We start from the raw sequence: 25,808 nt of genomic DNA, 5'->3' as shown, positions 1-25,808 counted from the left end.
CTAAACTTTCTGAACTCCTTGATGTGTGTTTTGAAGAATCTCCCATGCCTCTTTAGCGGTAGTGGCGTTTGAAACTTTTTCGAACATGGAATCATCTAACGCTTGATAGATGATCGACAAGGCATATTGATCTTTCGTTCGAGCCGTCTCCAAGGCATTCCTCTGATTCTGGTTCAATGTGGCTTCATCCTCTGGCTCATCATAGCCAGTGTTAATAAATTCCCACACACCGTAAGCGCCGAGTAGAGCTTTCATTCTAACAGCCCAGTTACCATAATTTTCTTTGGTAAGACGAGGGTATTGAAGAGGAAGCCGATTGTTCGTTGAGGCCATGATCACGAACCGTAAGCTCTGATACCAATTTGTTGAGCGTCAGAGGCGCGGCAACAATATTGATTTGATGAAAGGAATTTTTGAAGGTGAAACAATCGCAATTCGCGTCTTTCTATTGCATGTCTCAATTACAAGAGAAATAGACTATATATAGACCATAGTTTGATTCGAAATAGGAAACCTCTTTCTAGGAAACCTATTCTAATTAGGAAACCTACTTGACTTAGGAAACTTTCCTAAAATATAACTAGAAACAATATCTCACAATATCTATCAAAATATGGAAATACGAACAGACTCAAAAAGGAAACAAGTACTAACAAATTTGGTTTAATTTCTAACAGAATCCATATGTGTTCGCCATCTTGTTCCAGACATTTGATGCGGGCATGACCTTGTTAACCAAGGCTGCACTCAATGGTGGCATGAAGAGCTTCATCTTCATCTTCTACCGGCAACTCATCGGAACCGTTTTCTTGCTTCTATCCACCACAATCTTCGAAAGGAGATCCGCAACTCCACTCACAATCCTTGTCTTCTTCAAGATCTTTGCGCTGGCTTTCCTAGGGTGAGTTGAAAACCTTCCCTGGAATCTTGAATTTTAAACTCTAATCAGAGAATTTGGTGATTATGTAACTTAACGTTTAAAAGCTTATTCCTCGTTCTGATAATTCTGATGAAATGATACATGTGTATTGTAGTCTCATGCTAGCTATGAATCTCTACGGGATCGCGCTCCTCTATACTTCGGCTTCACTCGCGTCTGCAATTATGAACTGCATACCTGTTACGACCTTCTTCTTCGCTGTTCTTCTCAGGTTCTCCTCTTCCCAGTGATTTGATATGCATTTTCTTAATCTTTCCAAGTCAATATTCACATTTTCTATCCAGTGAACTCAAAACTTCGTTTCCTAATGCTTTGTTACTCTTGGCATTACTCTGGCAAAGGGGAGAAGTTGAATGTAAGGAGTATAGCGGGAGTTGCAAAGCTTGGAGGAATAACAATTTGCATGGGAGGAGTGGCCACCCTTGCGTTTTTTGAGGGACCAATTCTAAAGCCTCCTTTTGCCCTCCACAATATCCAACACCAACACCAACACCATGTTTCATCATCTGGAAGCACAACATGGATCATAGTTTGCTTCCTCTCTTTCATTTCAGTCTCATTCTGGGGCTTATGGTTTGTTCTCCAGGTACACCCCCCCCCCCCCCCCCCCAACTAAAGATTGTGATCCTTTTATTTATTTATTTAAATTCTCTGGATCATAGTAGATAATAGCCAAAAAGAAATGATTTATTAAGAGATGTGTCAGACCATTATTGTCTGTTGACTATAGTTAGCTTGTAATTTGACACATCTTTTACTCAACCCAATTTTGTAGATCAATCTTAGTAAACTTAGAATATTACTCATCATGAGATGCATTTGGGTGTAATATTTCGTGATCTCTCGAATGAATAATACGTCTTGTTAGGAAGATTATGGGGGTAAAGATAAAAAGAAAAAGTTCATAATCGAGGTTGGCTCCAAGAACTCGATTTCTTTGACTACATATATATTGATGTTTGATGTAAAATGTATTATGATAGTCTTTGTATAAGAGGTTTGTTGTAGCCTTACATGTATGCACTCTCCATCTCCCTCTAAAAGCGACTTTTGGGTTGGGTTTTTTTCTACATCCATGAGTTTCAATTCTCTATTATCTTATTAAGGTGCTAATTTGGCTTCTTCTTATAAAAAGCTATTTATTCACGATAAAATAAATGATGAAATGGAAATCAACATTGAAAATTAGATGTGGTTCGGTCAATGTGATGTATGTCCTGAGGGAGGGCCGCATTGATAAATTCATTAAGATTAAACAAGGATTGAAAAACTCGATTTGTGTCTCTCAGCCCCAGCACCTAAAGCTTTGCTTGCGTTTATCTCATGATTTCTTGTAGAATTCACGCTCATAAGTTCTCAACGAAGTTTATGCAATATATAAAGGACTTCTATAAGATTCACTGCCAATGTAAGAAATAATTTACACACTCACCATTGATTGGTGGATATGTGGAAGAATTTTGTTCAAAACTAACTCCAAGCATACATTTTAATTGTCCATTAGTGAAAACAAAAGGTTTTTTTAGGTCACTGGTGGTGGATCTCACGATAATCCAAAAAATAAAAACCCCTTGAAAAACAGTAAAAAAGATATTAATTTCTGTTCTTTCTAACATGAGCATGTTAGATGTTACACTAAATTCATCTTCTAGGTGATAGGAGTTGTAAATCATAAACTATAGTTGGACACAAGAACTGTGGAAACCACGTCGTCCTCGTCATACTTTTGGATGTTAATTCTTGATTGCATATTCAGCATAATGTTAAGTGGCCTCCGGCTGAATTGCACTTTCTAACACGAGTGGATTATATCATAGATCACTGTTAACAAATGTGGAATCCACGTCTTCCGCATCACATCTTTCAATCATGCGTCTGCTTGATTGCATATTTAGCATTTTTTTTTTTGCTCGGAAGTACAAATCCAAGTGCTTTATCTTCATATAAACAGGCCGAAGTATTGAAAACCTATTCATCGAAGCTTCACTTCACAAGTCTTCAGTGTTTATCAAGCACAGTTCAGTCGTTTCTTGTGGCGATTGCTGTGGAAAGAGACCTGTCCGAGTGGAAGTTGACTTGGAATGTTAGACTACTTGCGGTCCTTTACTGTGTAAGTAAACAACAGTCCCCCTTCTCTAAATTTGGAAATTGAACATGCTAAAAGTGGGGTAATATTGAGAATGGACTTGGATAAGTATGGTAAGTGATGAGCATAGGGGTTGTCAAACTTAATGTTACCATAAAGTTTGAAAAGTAACATCTTCTTTTGGAAAAATTACAAAAACCATCTTTAAATTTACTTCCCAAATTAATTACCCTCGTCCCCTTTTAAAATCTACGATTATCATCCTTAACATTTACATGAATTTTAAGTTCAATGTCTCATCCACACATAATTTACCAAATTGTCATATTGTTTCCCAAACGACCCCAACTTACAAAAGCCCAACACCCACCCATACTCTCTCCCTCACCTGAGAGGCTTGCTAAGTCCATTACACCACCACCATGTCTCCCTCTGTCCACCATGTGCCGCTGTTCTTGTAATATTATAACATGGAAGTTAACCAAAATCTTGCAATTTAAGCCAATGTAAATTCACTGAAGAAATAAACAAAGAACAATAAAAGACACCAAATATTACGTGGTTAGTCTGAATAGCAGTATCTACATTTATGGGAAGAGCCAATAATAAATAATCAACTATAATCGGAGAATCCAAGTTACCATCGCTCACACACTCGAGTGTTTTTCATACTTACACTAAGCCCAAACACAAAGTGTTCAAATAAAACAACTCATTAGGATGTAGAAAACTCATAGCACAAAATTACCGTGTATGGCCGAAGCAAGAAGCATGTGCGTGCTTCTTTTTTGTTCTTCGTGCGGCGGCTCACCAGGAAGTCTTGTGCAGCCGTCAAGCTCCCTTTTGCTGTGCGGCTACTATTCTCGTTAAAGAAAACCATACACTTCTTCACTATACGGCCACACTTCAAGAAAAAGATCGACCTAGGGCTATAGCCAAAAGAAAACCTATTTATTTTACTTTTTTTTTCTTTTCTTCTTAAAACCCTAGCTGAGCCCACGTTTCCTTTATATATTATAAAGGAAACGTGGGGTCCCTTCTTTGTCTTATAATGCCAGAAGACTTGTCCTTCATCTTTGTATTTCTTTCTTTAGTGTGGCAATCTTTAATAATTTACAAATCGATCTGCATCATTCAATCGGGTCAGGTTCCGTAAATGGCTCAAACTCAAGACAAAATATAACAATTCTCCAACTTGGTTCAACATTTAAAGCCAAGTTATAGTGCTCATCATCCATACTGTGATATCCTGAAATTCGATCCTTTTCGAGATATATGAAATGATTATTTTATCGATGCATTGTTAGTTAAATCTTGCTTTGAATTGATCACTCATGAGAGGACTAACTAATAGGGAAATGCTGTTAAGGAATTAAGTACGCATGACCTGAGAACTCGACCATAAATTGACAATTCGACCATAAGAATTGACGAGGGACAATTTTGAGCCATTATAGACCGATTAAGGAACGGTTACAGAATGGTTCGCCAATAATATACAATCGGATCGCGGGTGATTCCGCCTAACCATTGTATGGATTGCGAATGATCCTAAAGCAATTCCTAACGATCGTGTACTTCAGAACTAGTGATTGACCCCTCGCAATTACATGACAATCGAGGTCACCCATGACTCGAGGAAGTTTAAATGTGGTTTAATATCAAATCAACCACGGGTCGAATACACGTAACTCCTAAAAGCCGCCCGTGACTTTGAGATATACTAAAGTCGTAATTGATTGATTTTGATCATGAATTAGAATCTGAATTTGGGTATCGAACTTTCAAGGATTTCAAGATTAACCTATTGGACGTTGCCTCGTTAATCCTCCGATTTATCGGTTTGCTTGAAATTCTCGGAAAAAGGAAATTTTGGGCCGAGAATTGGAGCCCACGAGAAAGTGAGCCGAGCGAAGGCCCATTGGGCCTCACGCCCAAAGTGTGCTTCAGCTACTTGGGCCCAAACAAGTTCAAGTGGGCCCAATGAGGCCCACTAAGCTCACTTTACTATTTTCAAAGCCCAATAGCAAATTTAAACCCAATTTGAGCCCGTGAACTTTTCAAGCCCATTTCTATTCAATTGGGCCCATTCCAAGGCCCGTCTCTTGACTTTGGCCCAAGGGCAAAATGGGAAATTTGTGCCAAAAATGTAATATGACCAAAATACCCTTCTTACATTATTGAACAAAGAGACAAAGGGAAATTGAGCACTTCACTTAAAGGGATAAGAATTGATGAATGAAGACTTTGGGGATGAGAAAATATCTCCTGAACTCTCTCTTGTCTCTCATCTCTCTCTCTCTCTCTTTTCCCTCTCATTTCCACCCCCTCTCTCCCTCCTTTTCTTTCCTTCGGCTGAGCACAGCAGCACCGTCCCCTTGGTTGGCATTTTGCCGCCATGTAGCCACCCGCCAAGCACTGTGACCATCCCTCGCTGTGTGCCGTCCATCCGAGCCATTTCCTCGCCGTTCCGCCCTCACCGCGAGCCAAACCAGCCCCCACCGAAGCTGCTGTCCATGCCGTCGTCACCACCTCGTGTCGTTTCCAAACCGAGCCATGCTTAGCCCTTGTCGCTGCCGTCGTGCCCGTGTCGTCGGAATCGTTAACGGGTTAGTTAACGCTCTAATCCCTCAATTAGTACGTTAAACTTACTTAGGATTAGTTTATATTAAGTTAAGTAGGTGATTAGTGATTAGTGGTGATTAATTAGTTGATAGGTTATCAACTAGCGATAAGTTATCGGAAGGTTAGACAATAAGCTATCGCTAATTAGGCAATAAGCTATCGAAGTTTTGGTAATACGCTATCGCTAGACCTGTCAAATGGGCGGGTCGGATCGGGTCGGGTTTGGGTCGGCTGATAAATGGTCCGACCCAAACTGACCCATTAACCCGTTTATGACCCATTTATGCGCAATGCAATTTTCTTGACCCATACCCGACCCGACTCATACCTGACCCATACCCGACCCAACCCAACCTGTATCGCTAAAACACTTCCATATTTAACCCAATATAATTTTTTATGATTTAAAAAAAATTATGTTGCTAATTTGTGGACAATTTTTATAATTTAAAAAATTAATTTTTTAATTTTTTTTCTTTTTCTTTCTTTTTTTTTCACAAATCCTGAAATGGATTTGAGTTTTAGTTTTGAATTAAATATAAATGATATCTTAAAAAATTAACACCTGTTGTTTTTTTTTTTGGTCGGATAACACCCGTTTAATAATACATTATTTGATACAATATTTTTTAATTTTAATTGCCGATTATGTAATTCTAGTACCCATAAAGAAGTGCACAAATATAAAATAATAAAGTCAATAATTATAATAATAAATTCATAAAACCAGGTTCTAGGTTCAAAAGCATATACATTATAGACCTATCAAATGGGTCCAAAATCCACTCATGTTTGCTTAAATGGGTTGATAATGGGTCATTCCTTTTTTTCAAATCAGCCATAATGGGTTTTAAAAATAAGAAGGCCAAAATATATGGGTCTTAAATGAGTATATTCTGAACCCATTTACAATCTAATTTCTTTTCAATGAAAGCCCGGCTCATGATCTCACTTCATGATCTTCTCTCCCTCTTCTTCGCTTATCGCTTCAACGAATCTAATTTGCAGCCACTACTCATATTTAGACAGCAGCACCAATAGAAATAGACAGGCAAATAAAATCCGACAACTAATTTCGTATAATAATGTAGCATACAATTGTAAGATGTGATAAAGAAGCACGTTCAGACATAAGTAGAGCTAATAGTTATGGACAAACCTCATGAAAATTGAATACCAAGTCTAGTATACAGACATTGCTGAAGAAGTGATCCAAAATCTCTACAAATAAGTGAATGCACTCCAAGTATACAAGCTCGTTATCCGTTATGTCAACACAGAGCGAGAAAAGCAGTCCAACATATCGCCCGTAAATAACCTTGTGTGTCCGAAACTGCAATTGAAAATCTCAATTAGACCTTCATGTGCAGCTAGCAAACATGAAACTTTTGAGCATCCGAAAAGGCACTTAAAAGTGATACTGTAAATTCAAGACAATGGAATCAGAAACATAGTTCACTGTACAATAACGGTTGGATATTTGGCTATCAAATGGTGAACGAATTCCTCCTCGTACATCCTTAAACAGAATAGAGGTATTTCCTAAAGCTTACTACACAGAAACATGTACCACAAACCTCTCCGAGGATAATCCAAAGTGAACCTGTCCCATCTGGATTTGTTATTGATTCAACAATGCCATAAAGAAACTCACACATGGAAGAGATGCAGCCAGGAAAAAGAGATAATATTTCTGATGCCTTAAGAAATAATAGACAAGCAAGGATGATTAGAACTAGAGCGGCTGAGCGAAGAAGCACTGTTGTTTGCGAACCACTCTTTCATGTGATGGATCACTTTGGTCGCATTTTCATAAACCAATCAGTGATCGGGCGCGCTCAATCTATAAGAACCCTTCATTGACTATGATGGTTTCAGTGGAGAAAACCCGAGTCATTAGAAGTTCAGTGCTCATCTTTCTATGGGCTTCTTTTATTTCTCCTCTCCCTCTGTTCCTTTTCTACTTCCCTATGATCCTCCTTTCGTGTTCCCAAACTCCTGACTTCTCTTCTTTAGTCAAATCGTTGTGACCACACCAACCAATGGGAATGACCCACATAACACCGAGCTCACGGCGCATTCGCACAAAAGAGCCGACAAAATTCAAGGATCGGCGAAGCAAAAGAAAGCAACCGTAGGGAAAAAGATCGAACATTCTCACCTCGACAAAATTGGTGAACTTGGGATCTCTATTGACCACCAACCGATGAACCTAGAAACCCAGCAACCCCCACACAAAAAGAGAGAAAAGATTAGTGAACAAAACACCAATTTCCCAGCACTAACCCAAACACCCTCGAAAACAAAATTGTAGACAAACTTGACAAAAAAGTTAGCAAATAGAGAAAACCCAATACCCGGAGACAAAAACGCCGGTCCCTTCGAGCCCCGCCGAGTACAAGAAGCTCAGTTCGTATGCGCTTATCGGCCTCCCTTCGAGCTATGAGACTCGATTCGTCAAGGCAAACGAGACGAAGACCAAGTACTCGATCGTCATCGGGGGAGCGAACTTCGTGAGCACATACCGGAGGCGCTCGGGACGGCGGGAGTCGAGGCGGTGGTGGTGGAGTCGTAGGCTCAGATGGTCCTCAGGAATTTAGTGGCGATCGGAGAGATTTAGCCGCAAGAAACGGAGTTTAGGGTTTGCGCGGAGTGCAGGACGGGCGATATTGAGTTGTCGGAGAACCTCGGCTATGACGGAGATGGGCGGCGCACCGGAGGTGAGCGGCGCGAAGTCGGCGATAGCGGCGGAGGTGGCTGCGAATTAGATTCGCGGAAGCAATCAGCGAAGAAGACGGAGAGAAGATCGTGAAGTGAGAGGGAGACCATGAGCCGGGCTTTTCATAATGGGTTATTAAATGGGTCGTAATTGGGTTTAGAATATACCCATTTAAGACCCACATATTTGGCCTTCTTTTGTTTGAAACCCATTAAGGCTAATCTGGAAAAAAAAGAATGACCCATTAGCGACCCATTTAAACAAACGTGGGTTCATAAATGGGTTTTGGACCCATTTGACAAGTCTAGCTATCGCCAAATAGGCAATAGGCTATCGAGGAAATGATGATAAGCTATCGTAAAATGAGAATAAACTATCGTCAAAATGACGATAAGCTATCGTCAAAGGGTGATAAGCTATCGTCAAAAGGACGATAAGCTATCGTTATTTGAATGATAAGCTATCACCAATTAGGTGATAAGCTATTGATATTTGAGTGATAAGCTATCACCAAGGGACGATAAGCTATCACTAATTGGATAGTAAGTTATCGCAATTAGGACGATAAGCGGATTTTATATGGGTGTTTTCTGCTTGAGTTAAGTGTTGAATTATGCTTGTTTCAAATTGTTTAATGCCTGCTTTACCCTGAAAAATAATTGCCCTATGTGAAACCTTGTTATTTAATTTTAGAAGGGTTTTTGTGGACATATAAATAGTAATCCCCGAGGTGTTAGGTTTATATATCAAATTTGATAAATTAAATAGGGCAAGGATGTTTAAAAAGGGAAGCATGCAAAGTTTGACGGTTTAATTGTGTGTATGTGATCACGTGTGAATTTATTACTGCATTTTTAGGCATGAAAGTTGAAGTATTTTGATGTGTAAGCATAACCACGTCTGCATTGGCTAAATGAGAAGAAATGAAATTGGCTTGAGTGGTTTAGATGCTTGCGTGATCACATAATGAGAAACCGTTACCCTCGTATGAGTGCGGGCGTGCCTTAAATAGCCGTGATGAAACCCTTGCCTGATTGTGGGCGTGCCTTGAAAGGCCGTGATGAGACCCCCGATGGAATTTCGGGCATACCCTGAGTGATCGTGATCAATACCATATTAAATCAAAAGACCCCCGTGCGAGGATGGGCCTGCCCTGAGTGGCCGTGATAGATGTCGGTCATGTTGGAAGATTGCCAAACCATAGGGTTGTGTTGTGGCCCTGAATGGTCTTAATAATCGGAACACGCATGGATGCATCGTGCATGAGAAAGTTGTTATGTGCTCTAATTATGTTATATGCTTATTGCATTATTATGGCACATGATGATTTATAACATGCAAGGCATGTGCTAAGATAAGGTAAGAATGCCTGCAATTGAGTGATGGCGTGTTTTTATGTATGCTGTGCTGAGTTGCCTAACACTGTGTATAACTAAGGCAAAGCAAGGGGTTGCATTGCTATTGATCTGCCATCATTATATCATTGCATGTTTTAGGTGCATCCGATACGAGTTGACTTCCTAAACGAGGCTTAGATCGTTAACTTGCTGAGATTTATATTTCATTTGTTGTTGTTAAATATTTTCTAGGACCTTATGATGACGAACCACGCGATGCGGTTCAGGGTGCTGCAGGATATGGATAGTATTATTACTACTCATCGTTTTTCCAGCAAGCCGTATCTTTTTGAGCGCCACCTGTCTACTGTGTGGGTGGATGAGGACCTAGCTTTGTGGGTCCCTCATCGGTTCCAAGCATGGTTCATCCGTGAGGGCGAGGACTTGTATGGTCCTCTAAGGGGTTTCGATGGTCCTCCAGATGGGAGCCCTAGGCAGGAAATCTAGGATCCTATGGATATTGTCCCACCTGACGGGTCAGTAGAGAATCCCGAAACCAAACCGGATCCTATGTGCTCGTCGGATTACGACCCGTTGGAACATGACCTCGACTCATCCTATTTTGACGCGCCGAGCCACTATGTTGTTTAGTCCCTGAAGGACATACTTGGGATGGGTTCTTTTTGGATGACCCACTTTTGGATGGAGTAGATTGACCCCCAGCCCAGTATCTTTTTGGTAGGCTTGTAAGGAAAACGCCCTTAAAGGGCTTGTAAATGTGTTTCCTTGGGGTTAATCTAGTAATTAAATAAAACGGCGTTTTGGCATGACTGTTGTTGATTATTGTTACTATCTCTGCTGTTTACTATTATGACTGGATGATTGTTGTCGCTTTCGTATGCGTAATAGAAAGATAAAATAAAAGGTCGGCGACGAGTCTTGGGACGTCGTATGCAAATGACCTAAGTGAATAGGGGTTGTTGCGTGCTCGAGGGTCGAGGCGTGACACATACTGCTCTCCCAACGCCTTGATGGGCGCTCACTCTCTACAAATGCCAATTGAGCTCAAGCAAAGCTTGAGCTTTGCCAAAGAAATGGGCTTAATCATTATGTCTACCTGGTTCTCGGCTATCGCTCTTTTTCACAACAACCTCACCATTCGCTGAGACATCTTGGATGAGTGACACATGATGTCGATATGCTTCGTTTGCTCGTGATAAATTGGATTATACGCCATATATAACGCACCTTGGTATCACAGTGTATATAAACACTTTTTTTTTTATCTAACCCAAAGTCTGAGAGCAAATCTCGTAACCATATCGCCTCATTCGCTATAAATGTCAGTGTCATGTATTCTGCCTAAGTAAAAAATAAGAAGACGTGGTCCTATAAAGATGCTTTCCAACTAACTATATCACTTGCTAGCATAAAGACGTACCATGTGAAAGACCTGCACTCATCTAAGTCACCGGCGTAATCTGAATCTACACACCCTATGGTCTCACAGCCATTGTTGTCCCTCCGATGCACTATACCCACGTCTGTTGTCCCATTTAAATAAATGAGGATCCATTTCACAGTTTCCCAATGAGTTATACTAGGATGCTTCATATAACAGCTAACTACGCTCACGGCTTGTGAAATATCAGGCCTAGTGCATACCATAGCATATATAATAGTACCCACTGCACTAGAATAAGGAGCACGGGACATATGCTCCTCCCCATCCCCAGTCTGCAATGATAAGTTATCTAAAAGTTTAAAGTGCTTTGCTAATGGTGTACTCATAAATGTCGTTGACTGCATATTAAAACGTTCCACAATCTTCACAATATTTTTTTTTGAGACAAACGTAAAACTCCGACAATCTTGTCACACAAAATCTAAACACCCAATATTTTTTTTTGTAGTACTTAAATCTTTCATCTCAAACTCAGCACTCAATTGACTCTTCAGCACATCAATATTATATATATATTCTTAGCTCTATCAACATGTCATCAACATATAATAACAAATATATCAAAGGCACATCCTCCAATCTCTTAAAATAAACACAACTATCCATCTAACTTTTCGAATAGTCCTAACTAACCATGAAAGTATCAAAACATTTATACCACTACAGATTGTTTTAGCCCATACAGAGATTTTTTTAACAAACAAACATGGTCTGTCCTACCCAAAATAGCAAATCCTCCTAGCTGCCTCATGTAAATCCATTCTTCCAACTCACCATGAAGAAATGTCGTGTTCACATCTAGCTGTTTTAGCTCGAGATCTTGTGTAGCAACTAAGGCAAGGAATGCATGAATAAAAGTATGTCTTACCACAAGAGAGAACACCTCGTTGTAGTCAATGCCCTCACACTGTTTGTAATCCTTCGCAACAAGTCTCGCCTTATATCTCGTTATCTCCACACCGAGAATGCCCTCCTTCAGTTTAAAGACCCACTTGCTTCCAATAATTTTCTGGTTCTTGGGTACTTTGACCAACTCCCATATCTGATTTTCGATGGAGTGATTCTATCTCTTTGCTCATAGCCCCTAACCACTATAACAACTCAGAACTAGCCTTCGCCTCAGAATAAGACGAAGGTTCATCTATCTCCCCCTCATCATCTACAATCAATGCATAAGCAATATTTGTATAACCATAACATATCGGTGGTTTAATTTGTCTTATCTGTCTGCCTGCGACTATAGTGTGATGTGGCTGTATTGGTTCTTCAGTATCATTCACTTAAGAAACCGCAGCCTCATATGCAATCTCAACCTAGGTTAACTCTGAAGCCTCTAGAGTCTCCATCCGAAACTCCACCTCATTATTAACAACATGATCGATTTGCTCTGCTGGTAATGTCTCACGATTCCTCTGTTGAAGCATTGCAGTCTCATCGAAAATCACATCTCTGCTGATTAGAAAATCGAGCGATCTAGGATTAGTGCACCACAATCAGTAGCCTTTCACCCCATGTACATGATCCAGAAATATGCACTTCTTCGCCCTCAACTCAGGTTTACCATAACTCACTTGAGCATACGCAGTATATCTAAATACTCGTAATCCGGAGTAATCAATAGCCTTCCCCGACCATACTTCCTCATAAGTCTTCTAGTCGATAGCAGATGATGGAGATTGATTAATCAGGTAACATGCCATGTTCACTACTTCGGCTGAAAATTCCTTGCCTAGTCCTACATACAAAAGCATGCACCGAGTTTGCTCAAGTAAAGATTTGTTCTTCCGTTATGCTATGCCATTCTATTGTGGTGTTCTGGGTACTGTACGGTGTCTCACAATTCCTTCTCTCTTGCAAAACTCAATAAAATCTCTACCACAAAACTCCATGCCATTATCAGTTCTCAAGCACTTGATTTGTCTATCTGATTGCTTCTCAATCAATGTCTTAAATTTCTTAAACCGATCAAACACATCAGATGTGTGCTTCAAAAAGTATACCTATACATTTTGAATAGTCATCGATAAATGTTAGCATATATCGAGCATCTCCTCCTTTCGAAGGAACCAGAAACAAGCCCTAGACGTCTGAATGAATGTACTTAACCGATTGCTTGGTTGAATGAATAGTTGTAGTAAATTTGATTTGGTGTTGCTTCCCAAAGATGCAGTGCTCACATAATTTCAACTTCCTTGTCTTTTGACCTTTCAACAATACCCTCTCACTCAGCATCGTCATACCTGCTTCACTCATGTACCATAACTGTATATGCCATAATTGAGTCAAGTCAGAATCTAACTGACCTGATGAAACTACAACAGCTTTGGTCATAGTCTCTCTAGGTAGATAATAGAGATTATTCATTTTCTTCCCTTTCATCACTGTTATGGCACCTCGAGAGATCTTCAGCATCATACCTTCAGTGGCATACTTACACCTAATGTCATTTAGTGTCCTCAGATAAATAAGATTCTTTTTTAGCTCTGGTACATGCCTCACATCTATTAGTGTGTGCACTGCCCCATCGTGCATTCAAATCTGAACTGTCCTTATCCTCACAATCTTACAAGCAACATTATTCCTCATAAAAACTCTACCACCATTTGTAACAGTTTGAATTTTCGATCCTTTTCCCAGGATGTAAGGAATGAATATTTTGACCAATGCACTTATAGTGAGATCTCACCCGGAAATGCGCATTCTCGGGATGCTAACCTTAGGGGTAAGGCCGTTACGGGATTGAGTTCGCACGACCAAAGAACTCGACCTGGGTTCGATCTTCGACCATATGGATTGACGAGGGAATGTTTTGAGCCAACCGAGACCGGTCTACTTGATTGATCATGTCCGAAGGGAACTAGCGACAGACCCTCGCAATTATATGATAACCGAGGTCGTCCCGGGTGGAGTAAACTTAAACGTGATTTGACTTAGTGTCGGTCACGGGTCGAGAGCGCGTAATTCCAGAGAGCCACCCGTTAGCCAGAGATAAGCTAAAGTCGCGATTGTTCAATTTTAGTCATTTCTTAGAATTCGGGCCCGGGAATCGAGAATTTTGAAAGTGACAATTTTGGACGGCCGATGACGTTTTTGGCTTGGCCAACCTTGGGGCCACCCATTTCTGCAAAAAAATGGATTTCGGTCCGGGACCCGGAAAATGACGATTTTGCCCCTCTGGTCACCGATGGCGATTCTGAAGTCGTTTGAGGTTATTTTTCGCGGCCAAGGTCATTTTGGGGTGGCCACGCACATTCAGAGTGGTTTTGGCCAAAAATTGGAATTTCGACAAAAATTGAAAAAATATTATTATTTTATTCCATTCAAACGGGGATGTCACGAGCTCGTTGGGGTTCGGGGCGTGACATCCCCGTTTGAATTGGTATCAGAGCAAGGTTAGCTCGATATCAATAAGGTCGAGACCTGGAGTGATAAGGAGCGACGACTTCAGGGTAGTCAGTAAGGGAGCCTTCGTTAAGTGTGTGTTTATGTTAATTGTGCGTGTTTTGTAAGTACGTGCCTGTGATTGCTGAGTGGTTTGTTGTAGTTATATTGATGGTTGAGACGAAGGTGCGGCAGGACTTGAGGTGAGTACGAGAACCCTGTTGAGTGCTTAGTGGTGTTGGTTTGATGTTGGGTGATCGGTTTGATGGTGGGTTGTTGATTGTCGAATGCTAGTTGTCGATATTGGTGCCTAGGGTTTGGACTAGTGTAGTTGGCCTAGACCTCTGATACCCGTGTGGACTTATAGCAGGAAGGAGAATAGTAGGAAGCTGATTCAATGAGTAGCGAAGGAAGAGGAGTAGGAAGAGTCCAAAGAAGGGGTGCAGGAAGAGGAGTACGGGGTCGAGGTCGTGCTAGAGCTAGAGCCGTAGAGGATCTGGGTATGGATGCTGGGTTAGTAGGAAATCCTGGAGTCGGTGTTAGAGCTGCAAGGGACCCCAGAGCTGATACTAGGCCTGCGGAAGATCCGCGAATGGAAGGAGTTCTCAGGGTATTAGAAAGGATTGGGAATATGTTGGATCGGCAAACCCAAGAGCGAGATAATGCGACCGCCCAAGCTGCTGAGGCTGCAGCTGCTGCAGTTAATGAAAATGCTGGTATTGGAGGGAATCAAGCCCAGCAAGGGCAGGTTCAACCAGCTGGGGTTAGGCAAATGCCCCAGTTAGTAGAGCAATTTATGAAATTGAAGCCGCCTAAATTTCATGGTCGTGGTGACCCCGAGGCTGCGCCAAGGTGGGTAGAAGAACTGGAGAAAACTTTTAAGGTTTTGGGGTGCACCGAGGAGGAGAAAGTGACATTGGCGGTTTATCAGTTACAAGAGGGTGCAAATGATTGGTGGAATGCTGTGGAAGGTAGAGTGTTTCCTGTAGGAACGGCCCCGACTTGGGCTGTGTTTGTAGAGAATTTTTATGAAAAATATTTCTCGGAAAATACGCAAGAGAAGAAGTTGATGGAATTTATGCGCTTGCGCCAGGGACAAATGACTGTGGATCAGTATGAGGCCGAGTTCGCGAGATTGGCTAAGTTCGCACCGACCATGGTGGAGAACCCGAGAGATAGAGCGCGAAGATTCCGGGATGGACTGAAGCCGGATCTTCGGAGTCTGATATTATCGCATGACATTAAGGATTATGGAGAAATGTATAGGCGGGCTCAAATTATTGAGCAGGATATGATGGAAAGAACCGTCGCGTCTGGATCACCACATATCTCAGCCGGGGACGATCGTCAGCTAGGGAAAAGGTCGATGATGGAAAATCGACGTTTTGTCCCTCCGGCAAGAAGGAATATTGGAAAGTCGGTATATTCGTCTAGTTCAGCCTGTAGACGGTGTGGGAGATACCATGGGAATGGTCCCTGCCCAAGTGTGACTGGGGCATGTTTTGGGTGCGGTGGAATGGGACATCACATAAGGAATTGCCCGAATCTTCAAGTTCGACCACCCCCGTCAGTGCAGGCACCTCGGATTGGGAATCCGACTAGTGCAGCCCCGCCCGGCTAATTCGAGCAGACCGCCGGCACAAGGACGTGTGTACGCCTTGACGCGAGAGGGAGTTGAGGATGCGCCAGGCGTAACCCCAGGTATGGTTCTTGGTATAATTAGGTGGCATTTGTTTTATAGATTCGGGGCGTTGCACTCGTTTGCGTCTGTTTGATTTGTTTATATGGCTGGATTGAAATTGTTTCTAGAAGTACAAGCGTGTGTGATTATGCCATTGATGAATAAGATGTGCATGCTGTTGGGATGTTCAGGCTGTGAAATGGTGTTTGGTGGTGTAGAAAGCGGAATAGATTTGGCTTTGTTAGTTATGTGTGATTTCGGTTTGATTGTAGGCTTGAATTGGTTAGTTAAATAGAATGCTGTAATGAATTGTAGCAGTAGGGTGATTCAGTTTAGTCTGGCTGGACACCTTAGATTTGAGGTTGTAAGGAGTCGAGAAGGAACCTCGATAGTTGCGCTGTTGACAAGATTTAAGTAAGAGATCTTATTGGATGACCAGTTTGGAAGGACTATACGGACTGTAGAGGATATGTTGGGAATATGTATATTGGATTTTAGGGGCAAATGGGAAGGACAGGTTTTAAGGTATAAGACGGTCCCATTGGTCAAGGATATTTGAGATTCTTACGGAACAGAAGATACCATTTGGGAGAAAAGAATAACAAGACGTCATCTCCCCCACCTGTTTGGATAGCAGGTATAGTTGTAAATTTCGAGGACGAAATTTTTATTAGGGGGGAAGAATCGTAACAGTCTGAATTTTCGATCCTTTTCCCAGGATGTAAGGAATGAATATTTTGACCAATGCACTTATAGTGAGATCTCACCCGGAAATGCGCATTCTCGGGATGTTAACCTTAGGGGTAGGACCGTTACGGGATTGAGTTCGCACGACCAAAGAACTCGACCTGGGTTCGATCTTCGACCATATGGATTGACGAGGGAATGTTTTGAGCCAACCGAGACCGGTCTACTTGATTGATCGTGTCCGAAGGGAACTAGCGACAGACCCTCGCAATTATATGACAACCGAGGTCGTCCCGGGTGGAGTAAACTTAAACGTGATTTGACTTAGTGTCGGTCACGGGTCGAGAGCGCGTAATTCCGAGAGAGCCACCCGTTAGCCGGAGATAAGCTAAAGTCGCGATTGTTCAATTTTAGTCATTTCTTAGAATTCGGGCCCGGGAATCGAGAATTTTGAAAGTGACAATTTTGGACGGCCGATGACGTTTTTGGCTTGGCCAACCTTGGGGCCACCCATTTCTGCAAAAAAATGGATTTCGGTCCGGGACCCGGAAAATGACGATTTTGCCCCTCTGGTCACCGATGGCGATTCTGAAGTCGTTTGAGGTTATTTTTCGCGGCCAAGGTCATTTTGGGGTGGCCACGCACATTCAGAGTGGTTTTGGCCAAAAATTGGAATTTCGACAAAAATTGGAAAAATAATATTATTTTATTCCCGAGACTTTGACGTGGATTTTCGAGGGCTTGCGCGATGAATTTCGCGATTCCGACGCCATATTATGCTGGCCACGCACATATGGAACACGTATGTGCGAAAATTGGAATTTCGGTTCGGGATCGGAAAATTACGAAAATTCCCTTAAGACCATTTTATTTAATTCCGAAAATTGGTCAAAATTTTGGGGTTAACCAAGGTTAATTGGGACTAAACCAGGTCTGGTCAACCATGGTTAGGGACAAAAGACCATTTCACCCCTAAATTATTGGATTTGAGCAAATCTTGTCCTTTGGATCAAGGGCAAAAGTGTCCAATGGGCTTAGATAATGACACTTGGACTCCACTTAGACCATCTTTGACCCATTTGACCAGATAGTCTTCTCTCTCTCTCTCTCGTGCAGACCCATTCGGCCATTTTCCCATTTTTTTCTCTTCTTCCTCAACGTTTTCTCTACCGTGGGCACATTTCTGCATTTCCTGGTACTGTTCACGCCGGAAAAGACAATGGAGCCGCCTCGCCGAGCCAAGACCACTCAAAGAACCATTTCCACCTCTCGTGGTCACCACCACAGGCCCTGCTTTCAATCCAGAAACAGCCCTCTCTCTCCTTTTTCCCTCTTTTCTCATTTTTCTGTTTTACAAACAGTACCGCCGGAGCTTCGCCGGAGCTTCGATCGCCGTTTCGTCGACACCCGGCCGTCCAGCACGTCCATATGTCGCCGCCAGCACCGTCCGTACGGTTACTGTTCACCGTTTTCGTACGGATCACTGTTCACACCGGACCGTACGGACGCCGCGGCTGTCACCGGCACCTCGCCGGCCACCGTCCCAGCCTGTCCGTACAGTGTCCGTATGGGGGGAGGGGGGGTGGTATTGTTCACCGCGTCCGTACGGTACACTGTTCACGCCGACCGTACATCGCCGGCGACGCTGCTGCCGCTGTCCCGGCCCATTCCAGCCCCGTTCTGTCTCGCCTTTTTGGGTAAGTGTTTTCCCCAAATGTCATTTAGGAGTTCGAGTATCGTAGGGCATGTTTAGGGTTTAGTTCGGGTAGTTTATGTGGCTATTTTAGGACTAAATTGAAGGCTGATTGTGTGGTTGTTGTGGGCTGAATCGGAGACTGAGTTGGCAAGGAAATTTGCGAGGTTTAGGAGGCTCGATGATGGCTGAGGTGTTGTGGATTGATTGTGACTGAATTGTGCGATTGATTGGTAGAATTATGCCTTGAATGGCACTTTGTATGTGGTTGTGTGGCTCGTGATGGTTGGCTGGGTTGTTGTGTGTTTCAGACTGAATGTGGCTTGGCCGTGTGCCTCGTGTGTGTGGCCGTGAGGTGTGTGAGTATGGGAGTGTGATTGTGCAACGAATTTGTATACCAAGAGTGTGTGGTTATGTGTGCGTGTTCGTGTGACGAGAATGAGTAATCGTGAAATGTGTGTGAGGTGTGTATGTTTGACCATACGTGGTGGATTGTGTGTAAGGCGTGAGGTTGTGTATGACCGTGAGTGTTGCTGGCCATGTGTAAGTGTGGTTTGAGTGGAACGAGGGTACGGAAATGTAGGATTGGTTGGAAAGGTCCGTCCTGAGGCGTGTACGTTTACGCGGGACGATGCCGTCCCTGACGAGGTGGTGATGCCCGACCTGACGAGGTGTCGATGCCTGACGTGGTCAGAAGACCGTTGGCCTGATGCGTTTTACGCGGGCGCGGTAGAAGGAAAGTGTGTGTAGGATTTCGTCCTGAGGCGTGTACGTTTACGCGGGACGATGCCGTCCCTGACGAGGTGACGATGTCCGGCCCGACGGGGTGACAATGTCTGACGAGGTCAGAAGACCGTTGGCCTGATGCGTTTTACGCGGGCGCGGTAGTGGTGGAAAGGTTGAAAATTAGTGGGATTTGGCAAGACAAGCGAGAGGATTGTGGAAAGTGACGCATGGTGTGAGTAGCGTGCGAGTGTGTTTGTATCGCGCGATGTGATGCTTAATTATGGGGTAAAAACTGCTAGGCACGGTATGGGACGTGCCCAAGTGGTTTCTGTCTTATAATTGAGGCACGCGCGCGTCTGTGATTCCTTGCTGTGATGTGTTGGCTGTGTTATTGTCTAACGTGCAGGAACGTGCGTGATGGATTCCAGGTAGGGTCGCATGTGATTGTTAGTTTGGCCGATCGTTGTGTGTTATGTGTGTTTTCGTCTGGCGGTACGTGAGTGCCTACGTGGGGTTTGGGGTTGTACACTTATTGAGATTCGTCTCACGGTTGTATAACCGCCACTTTCAGACCCCCGGCCCTAAACCCGGAAGGTGCGCCTTTTCTTTTTGGAAGTCTGGGGAGCTGCTGTTGGTGCCCAATGGAGCTGCAGGTGAGTTCCAGAGATTCAAGCCAAAAATTCAGAAGCAGAATGGAAGGGGGCGACCCTTAGGTTTTGCCCTAGGGTGTTTTAGGGGTTGTATAACTTGGGTTATCCGATAATGAAGTTAAGATAACCGAACCCCTGAACTTTTATTTAAACGGTGACTGAGGATGTTAGTCTGTATTTATGTCTGTAATATGACGTTTGTATATTTGGTGTTGTATGAATATGTGGTTGCTGGATTGTTCTGTTGTTCTACCCCGTTGTCGTCATTATTTGTCCGGGGTTTTGTTATTCGCTTCCGCATGTGGCTCTGATTTTTGGGTTGGGTCGGCGACGTTCCTGGGACGTCGCATCATTTCGACCGGAGCAGGTGATGTCGCGAGCTCGTTGGGGTTCGGGGCGTGACACCATTTGCAGTCTGGTAAGTAGTAAATCAGTTCCTATGAAGCGTCATATGATAAGAACACCCTAGATCTAACACCCATTCTTCTCCTGATGAACTAGTAGTCATACACAAGACAACCTCTACATCACTGGTGCTCTCCTCGGCAACGTTCGTCACACTACTTGTGGCATTCTATCTGTCACCTTGATTTCTTAGCTTCGGACAATGTCTCTTAATGTGCCTCTCCTCGTGACATTGAAAACACTTCATGTGTCCCTTGGACATTCTATGGTGTGACTTAGACCTGCTTTTACCTTTACTGCTACTGGACCTCTGATGTTGGTCTCTACCTCGATTCACTAGTCTCCGTGCTACATCCTGCGCCAGATTGTTATCTCGCTATTTTCTCTACCACTCCTTAGAGAAAGAGGCGAATTTTACCGCTTCCGAGATAATCGTAGTGCGTCCCTACAGGATTGAATCAGTAAAGTACTCACATTGCTCTGGTAAAGAAGCTAACAACGTCGTGCTCTTTTCTTCATCATCCAGAATCTTACTGTTGAGAAAACTTCCTAATAGATTTTGATGACGACAAAATTATCCATGAGTAAAGTTTGACATATGCTTTTGAAGTATTCTAAGTCTAGGCAGTTATATTCTGGAAGTCCAAACTTTAAGTATATGAAAAGAAGAAGTCCAGGTTCTCCACCACAAAAGACAAAGCTCAGACTTTGTGCACAGAAGTTGAAGACCCTCAGTTTATATACTAGAATCAATATATTCAGAATTTACCAAACAAACCACTATGACTTCAAGTTCTGAGCGCAAGTTTATCCAAACGTTATCACTTACTCAGAACGTAAACAACGACTAGTAATATGGTTTGGGTTTCACCAATGGAAAGAATTTATTGATTCGATCTTAAAAGGCTATTTTGCAAGAAATATTTATATAGCAAGATATCCTAAATTAATTGACAATCAAACCCCACAACAAGTTTATTTCTAAATGGAGAAGCTCTACTTATAGAAATCAAATTTCTAGTTGTATGGGTGACCAGATTTAGTGGAATTCTAATTTTGTCAGTCAACGGCTACTCAATCTTTTCTATACAAATCTGTCCAGGATGAAGACTGGAATATGATCCTCTGAAGACTGTCCAACGGCTAGTTTAGAAGTGGAGGAGTATAAAAAGAGACAAATTATCAAAGAGTAGAGCAAGAGAGACGAAATCCAGAATCATCCATTCCAAAGTCTGAGCAAACTCTAATTAGTTTTTACTTGTATTTCTCGAGCTTAAATCTATGATCTTGAGAGACTTGTTGTAAGAGAGATAGAGTAATCCTTCTGAATATCACTCAGAATTTGTAATCTCTTGATCGATCATCTACTGAAATCCAGCCAGTAGGCTGTCAGCGTGGAAAAGTGGACGTAGGTTTGATCTAAGTCGAACTACTATATATCTATGTGCATATTCTGTCTTCCCTAAAACTTTTTATTGCACATTTATCTGATTGCCATTCAAATTCTGACTAAAATCTGAACATTGTTCATATTTTATTTGAAAAAAATTGCTTCCACGTTAAAATTGATCAAACAGTGCTCAAATCACCTATTCATCCCCCTCTAGATGATATTTGCTAGTCTCATCACTTACCACGTTCTTTAGTATATCTAAACTGAAACATCCTCTTCAACATGTAATAGCGATTATTCAAACCCTTTATTACATATAGTACCTGAAGTTTAGCCCATAAGGTTGCAGCATCCTTCTCTTCAACTACCACTATTAACACCTCATGCGATAGGTTCAACAGGATTATACTCCTTGCCGTCCTAATTAGAATTTATTTTTTGATATCTTTCATTGTTTCGGGCAATTTATCCTTACCCTCCAATTCTTCGACCAAACCTTAAGTTGTTAATAGCGCATCCGTCTTAACACTCCATAACCCAAAATTATTCCTCCCATTAAACTTCTCAATTATTATTTTCTCTCCAGATATAATTGCAACAACAAAATTTTCAAATTATAATCAGACGAGCAAAATCCCCAAATCAAAATCCAAAAAATCATATTATCAAGCTCTAATACCAATTGCTGTAATATAATGCAAAAGCTAACCAGGATCTTACAATTTATGTCAATGTGAAATCACCGAAGAAATAAATAAGGAATAATAAATGATACCAAAGATTTACGTGGTTCAGCTTGAATATCGATACCTACATCCACGAAGACAGCTAAAAGTAAATAATCTACTATAATCAGAGAATCTAATTTACAATCACTTACACACTCGAGTGTTTTCCATACTTAGATTAAGCCTAAATTCAAAATATTTACAAATAAAATAACTCATTAGGATATAAAAAAACTCATAGCACAAAATCATTGTGTACGGCCGAACCAAGAAGCGTCTGTTTGCTTCTTTTTCATTTTTTGTGCGGCGGCTCACCAGGAAGTCTTGTGCAGCTGCCAAGCTCCTTTTTGCTGTGCGGCTACTATTCTCGTTGAAGAAAACCCACACGCTTCTTCTCTGTGTGGCCACACTTCAAGAAAAAGAACAACCATGACTAGAGCCAAAAGAAAACCTATTTATTTTACTTTCTTTTCTTTTCTTCTAGAAACCCTAGCTGAACCCACGTTTCCTATAATATAATATAGGAAACGTGGGCTCTTTTTTTTTTGCCCTTCATCTTTGTCTTTGTATTTCTTTCTCTAGTGTGGTGATCTTTAATAATTTACAAATTAATCTACATCCTTTAATCGGGTTAGGTTCCGTAATGGCTCAAATTCGAGACATAAACAATTCTCCTTCAAAGGTCATTACCAAACTCAGATTGAGGCCGACGACAATCATCTCACTAGCTCACGACTAGATCAAAGTCGAGGCCGCCATGGCGGAGCTCTGCTATAGAGCTTCTGTAGCTCGCAAGACTGTCGCAGAGGCTCACGAGCAGCTGCGGCCCTCATGAGCTAGAGGCCAACCTCGCACGGCCTTGACAATCACAAGCCACTGGCTCAAACCGAGCTCGCATGGCCTTGCCATCGCGAGCCATTAAAGATCTCGCCAAAAACAAAGATAGGGATGCGGAGAGTGGGGCGAGAGTGTCATTGTCGACGTCATTGTCGGGTTGTGGCGCTGAACGGTGGCTCAAGGCTGTGGGTTTGGCACTCTATCGTAACTTTATTGAGCTGCTGTGAGGAGAGAGAGTAAAGGTAGGCGGAGAGAGTGGAGCGGGGCTTGAGTTTAGATTGAACGTGCACAAGGGCAAATGGGTTTTATTTTTTTGTTAGAAAGATGTAAAATGTAGGTTTTGAAATGTGATTGGGGTATTTGATATGAAGAATAAAATTGAGGATGGTTTTTGCATTTACTCTTTTTCATTTTCTACCCAAAAGCAAATACTAGAAATTTGTCACTACCAAGCCGCTATTCAGATTTGCAAAAGTCGAGAGATGGAACATATGGAATCATGAATTGAGAAACCAGCATCGACACACCAAGCAGAAGTGCTGTTCTTGGTGTTCGATACTAAATTTTATTGTTAGTATCAACAGAAACTATATGCAAACACTTAAACATACTGAGTGATTTGACAAGATCCTAATAGATTTTTCCTAAGCCAATCAAATTGTGTGCAAATTGTATACTTTCAATACGACATTATGATATATGCAACTATGTATGATCAGGGAATCATGGTCACGGGAGTTGGGCATTATCTACAATCTTGGGTGATCGCAACGAAGGGACCAGTATTCCGAGCCATGTCAACACCCTTGAGTCCAATCCTAACAATGATCGGTTCCATGTTTCTCTTGGGCGAGAACATAAATGTTGGCAGGTAATCTTTATCCTATTTCTGATGGCATCACCTCCAACAATTGATATGAGTAGTAGGACAGGAATTAACACATATATACGAGAGAGAGAGGGAGAGTATGAGAAAGCGTTGACCAGTTCCAATAAATGTGTGCATTGTCGAATCCTATTAGGACTTATGAAACCCACACAATTCATATGTTTTTGGGACTACATGAGGCCAAATATGTTGCCCTACTTACGGGCCGAGGCGTAAATGGATTTAGTCGTCCGAGCCCCATCCCTGCACAAGACGCCACACACAAGCCCTTTTATTCGTTAAAATTATTCTTTATTTATATATTGTTGATCGTTAAACAGTAAGGATAAGAGAATTTACTGAAATTCAGCCGTCCACATCAATTTCCTATCTTCGAATACTAGTGATGCATTACAAAGGGTGGAAAAACTCATCCTAAAAAGAGCTAACTTGCCAAGAGTGGAAACTCAATCCATTATAAGTCTCAAAATATCTCCTTAGTTGTATGACGTGGGACTTTACCCACATCATCCTGCCCTCATCCGCACCAAGAGACCGCAGCCTCAAGGATAAAGTGCCAGAAGGTGGGCGGCGTCCAAGGAATGGCTCCGATACCATTTTGATGCGTTACAAGAGGTTAAAAAACTCATCCGAAAAACTAGCTTGCTAGGGAAGGGAACTCAACCCATTCTAAGTCTTAGAATATCTCCTTAATTGCTTGACATGGGACTTTGCCCGCATTAACTAGCAACCTCAAACCAAAGCTGAAGTCCACTACTAAATCAGGTAGATCACACATTACATAATCCCGTGTGCTGAAAACCTCCCTTTCGTGCAACATTTCTACGTTGTGATAACATGAAAGCTTATCCTCCTCAAATAAAATTTCGCAACTTTCTGTAAAAAGTTAAATTTTAAAGACAAGATTGATGACAATAAGAGTATAATCAAGCTTGCCGTCTTCTTCAGTTCTTATGGTATGCTGCTTTTGATTTAATTCGGACTTCTTAAGCTTACATAGATACTTATCACAAACATGATCACTAATCACAATTTTGGATCAATTGTGACTAATATGACCTCATGTTTGGTTTCTTCATCAGCATTGTTGGTGAGATAATGTTAGTACTAGGCCTTTACAGTGTCTTATGGGGCAAACGCATGAGCAAAATCTAGCCACCGACGGTTCCTTACCAGTTCAAGCTGAGAAGAAATGCATAGATGCAGAAGATCAGGAGCCTAAAATTGGTGAAAGTCATTATTTAGCAAATGAAATTGATTTTTCTTGTCGGTCGCCTTGTTGAACATGTAGTGATTCTCATTTATTGCATACTATGTGGCACTTACTCATGATATATATTTTCATAATGCTTTTAAATGACTCGTTACCATGATGCTCCAAAAAATAAAATAAAAAGATAATAGAGGTCGAATATTTCCATTTTTTGAAAAGAATTAGAAAGCCTTGTTAATGAGTATCGGCTTAAGTGACTTGGAGGCCCAAAAGTTGACAACTGAGTTTTAGCCCCAACTAAGCTTCAGTACCCTAATTATAAGACCTAATGCATCGCCATAATTCAATTAATC

The 25,808-nt window shown here is 41.8% G+C and overlaps 1 protein-coding gene and 1 long non-coding RNA gene across 2 annotated transcripts; one reads left to right on the top strand and one right to left on the bottom strand.

The window, feature by feature from the left end:
* The first annotated feature begins 758 nt into the window (after positions 1-758).
* LOC115682018 (WAT1-related protein At5g64700-like) lies at positions 759-25,397 on the top strand. The gene is made up of 6 exons (XM_056303233.1): positions 759-901; positions 1,035-1,151; positions 1,280-1,526; positions 2,892-3,050; positions 24,073-24,224; positions 25,325-25,397. The coding sequence occupies exons 1-6, from the start codon at positions 759-761 to the stop codon at positions 25,395-25,397; spliced, it is 891 nt and encodes a 296-aa protein (XP_056159208.1).
* Positions 6,816-8,434, bottom strand: LOC130135009 (uncharacterized). Its single transcript, XR_008814506.1, has 3 exons — positions 8,009-8,434; positions 7,813-7,863; positions 6,816-6,984 (listed from the first exon to the last, which is right to left on the bottom strand). It is a non-coding gene; the product is annotated as an uncharacterized LOC130135009 (long non-coding RNA).
* Positions 25,398-25,808: the final 411 nt, after the last annotated feature.

The sequence above is a fragment of the Syzygium oleosum genome, unplaced genomic scaffold (genome assembly GCF_021117445.2).
Source record: "Syzygium oleosum isolate NSW1041296 unplaced genomic scaffold, Sole_v2.1 Sole_v2.26, whole genome shotgun sequence".
NCBI classification, from domain to species: Eukaryota; Viridiplantae; Streptophyta; class Magnoliopsida; order Myrtales; family Myrtaceae; genus Syzygium; species Syzygium oleosum.
Note: the sequence above shows the minus strand (reverse complement) of the source record. Positions and strands in the feature narration are given on the sequence as shown.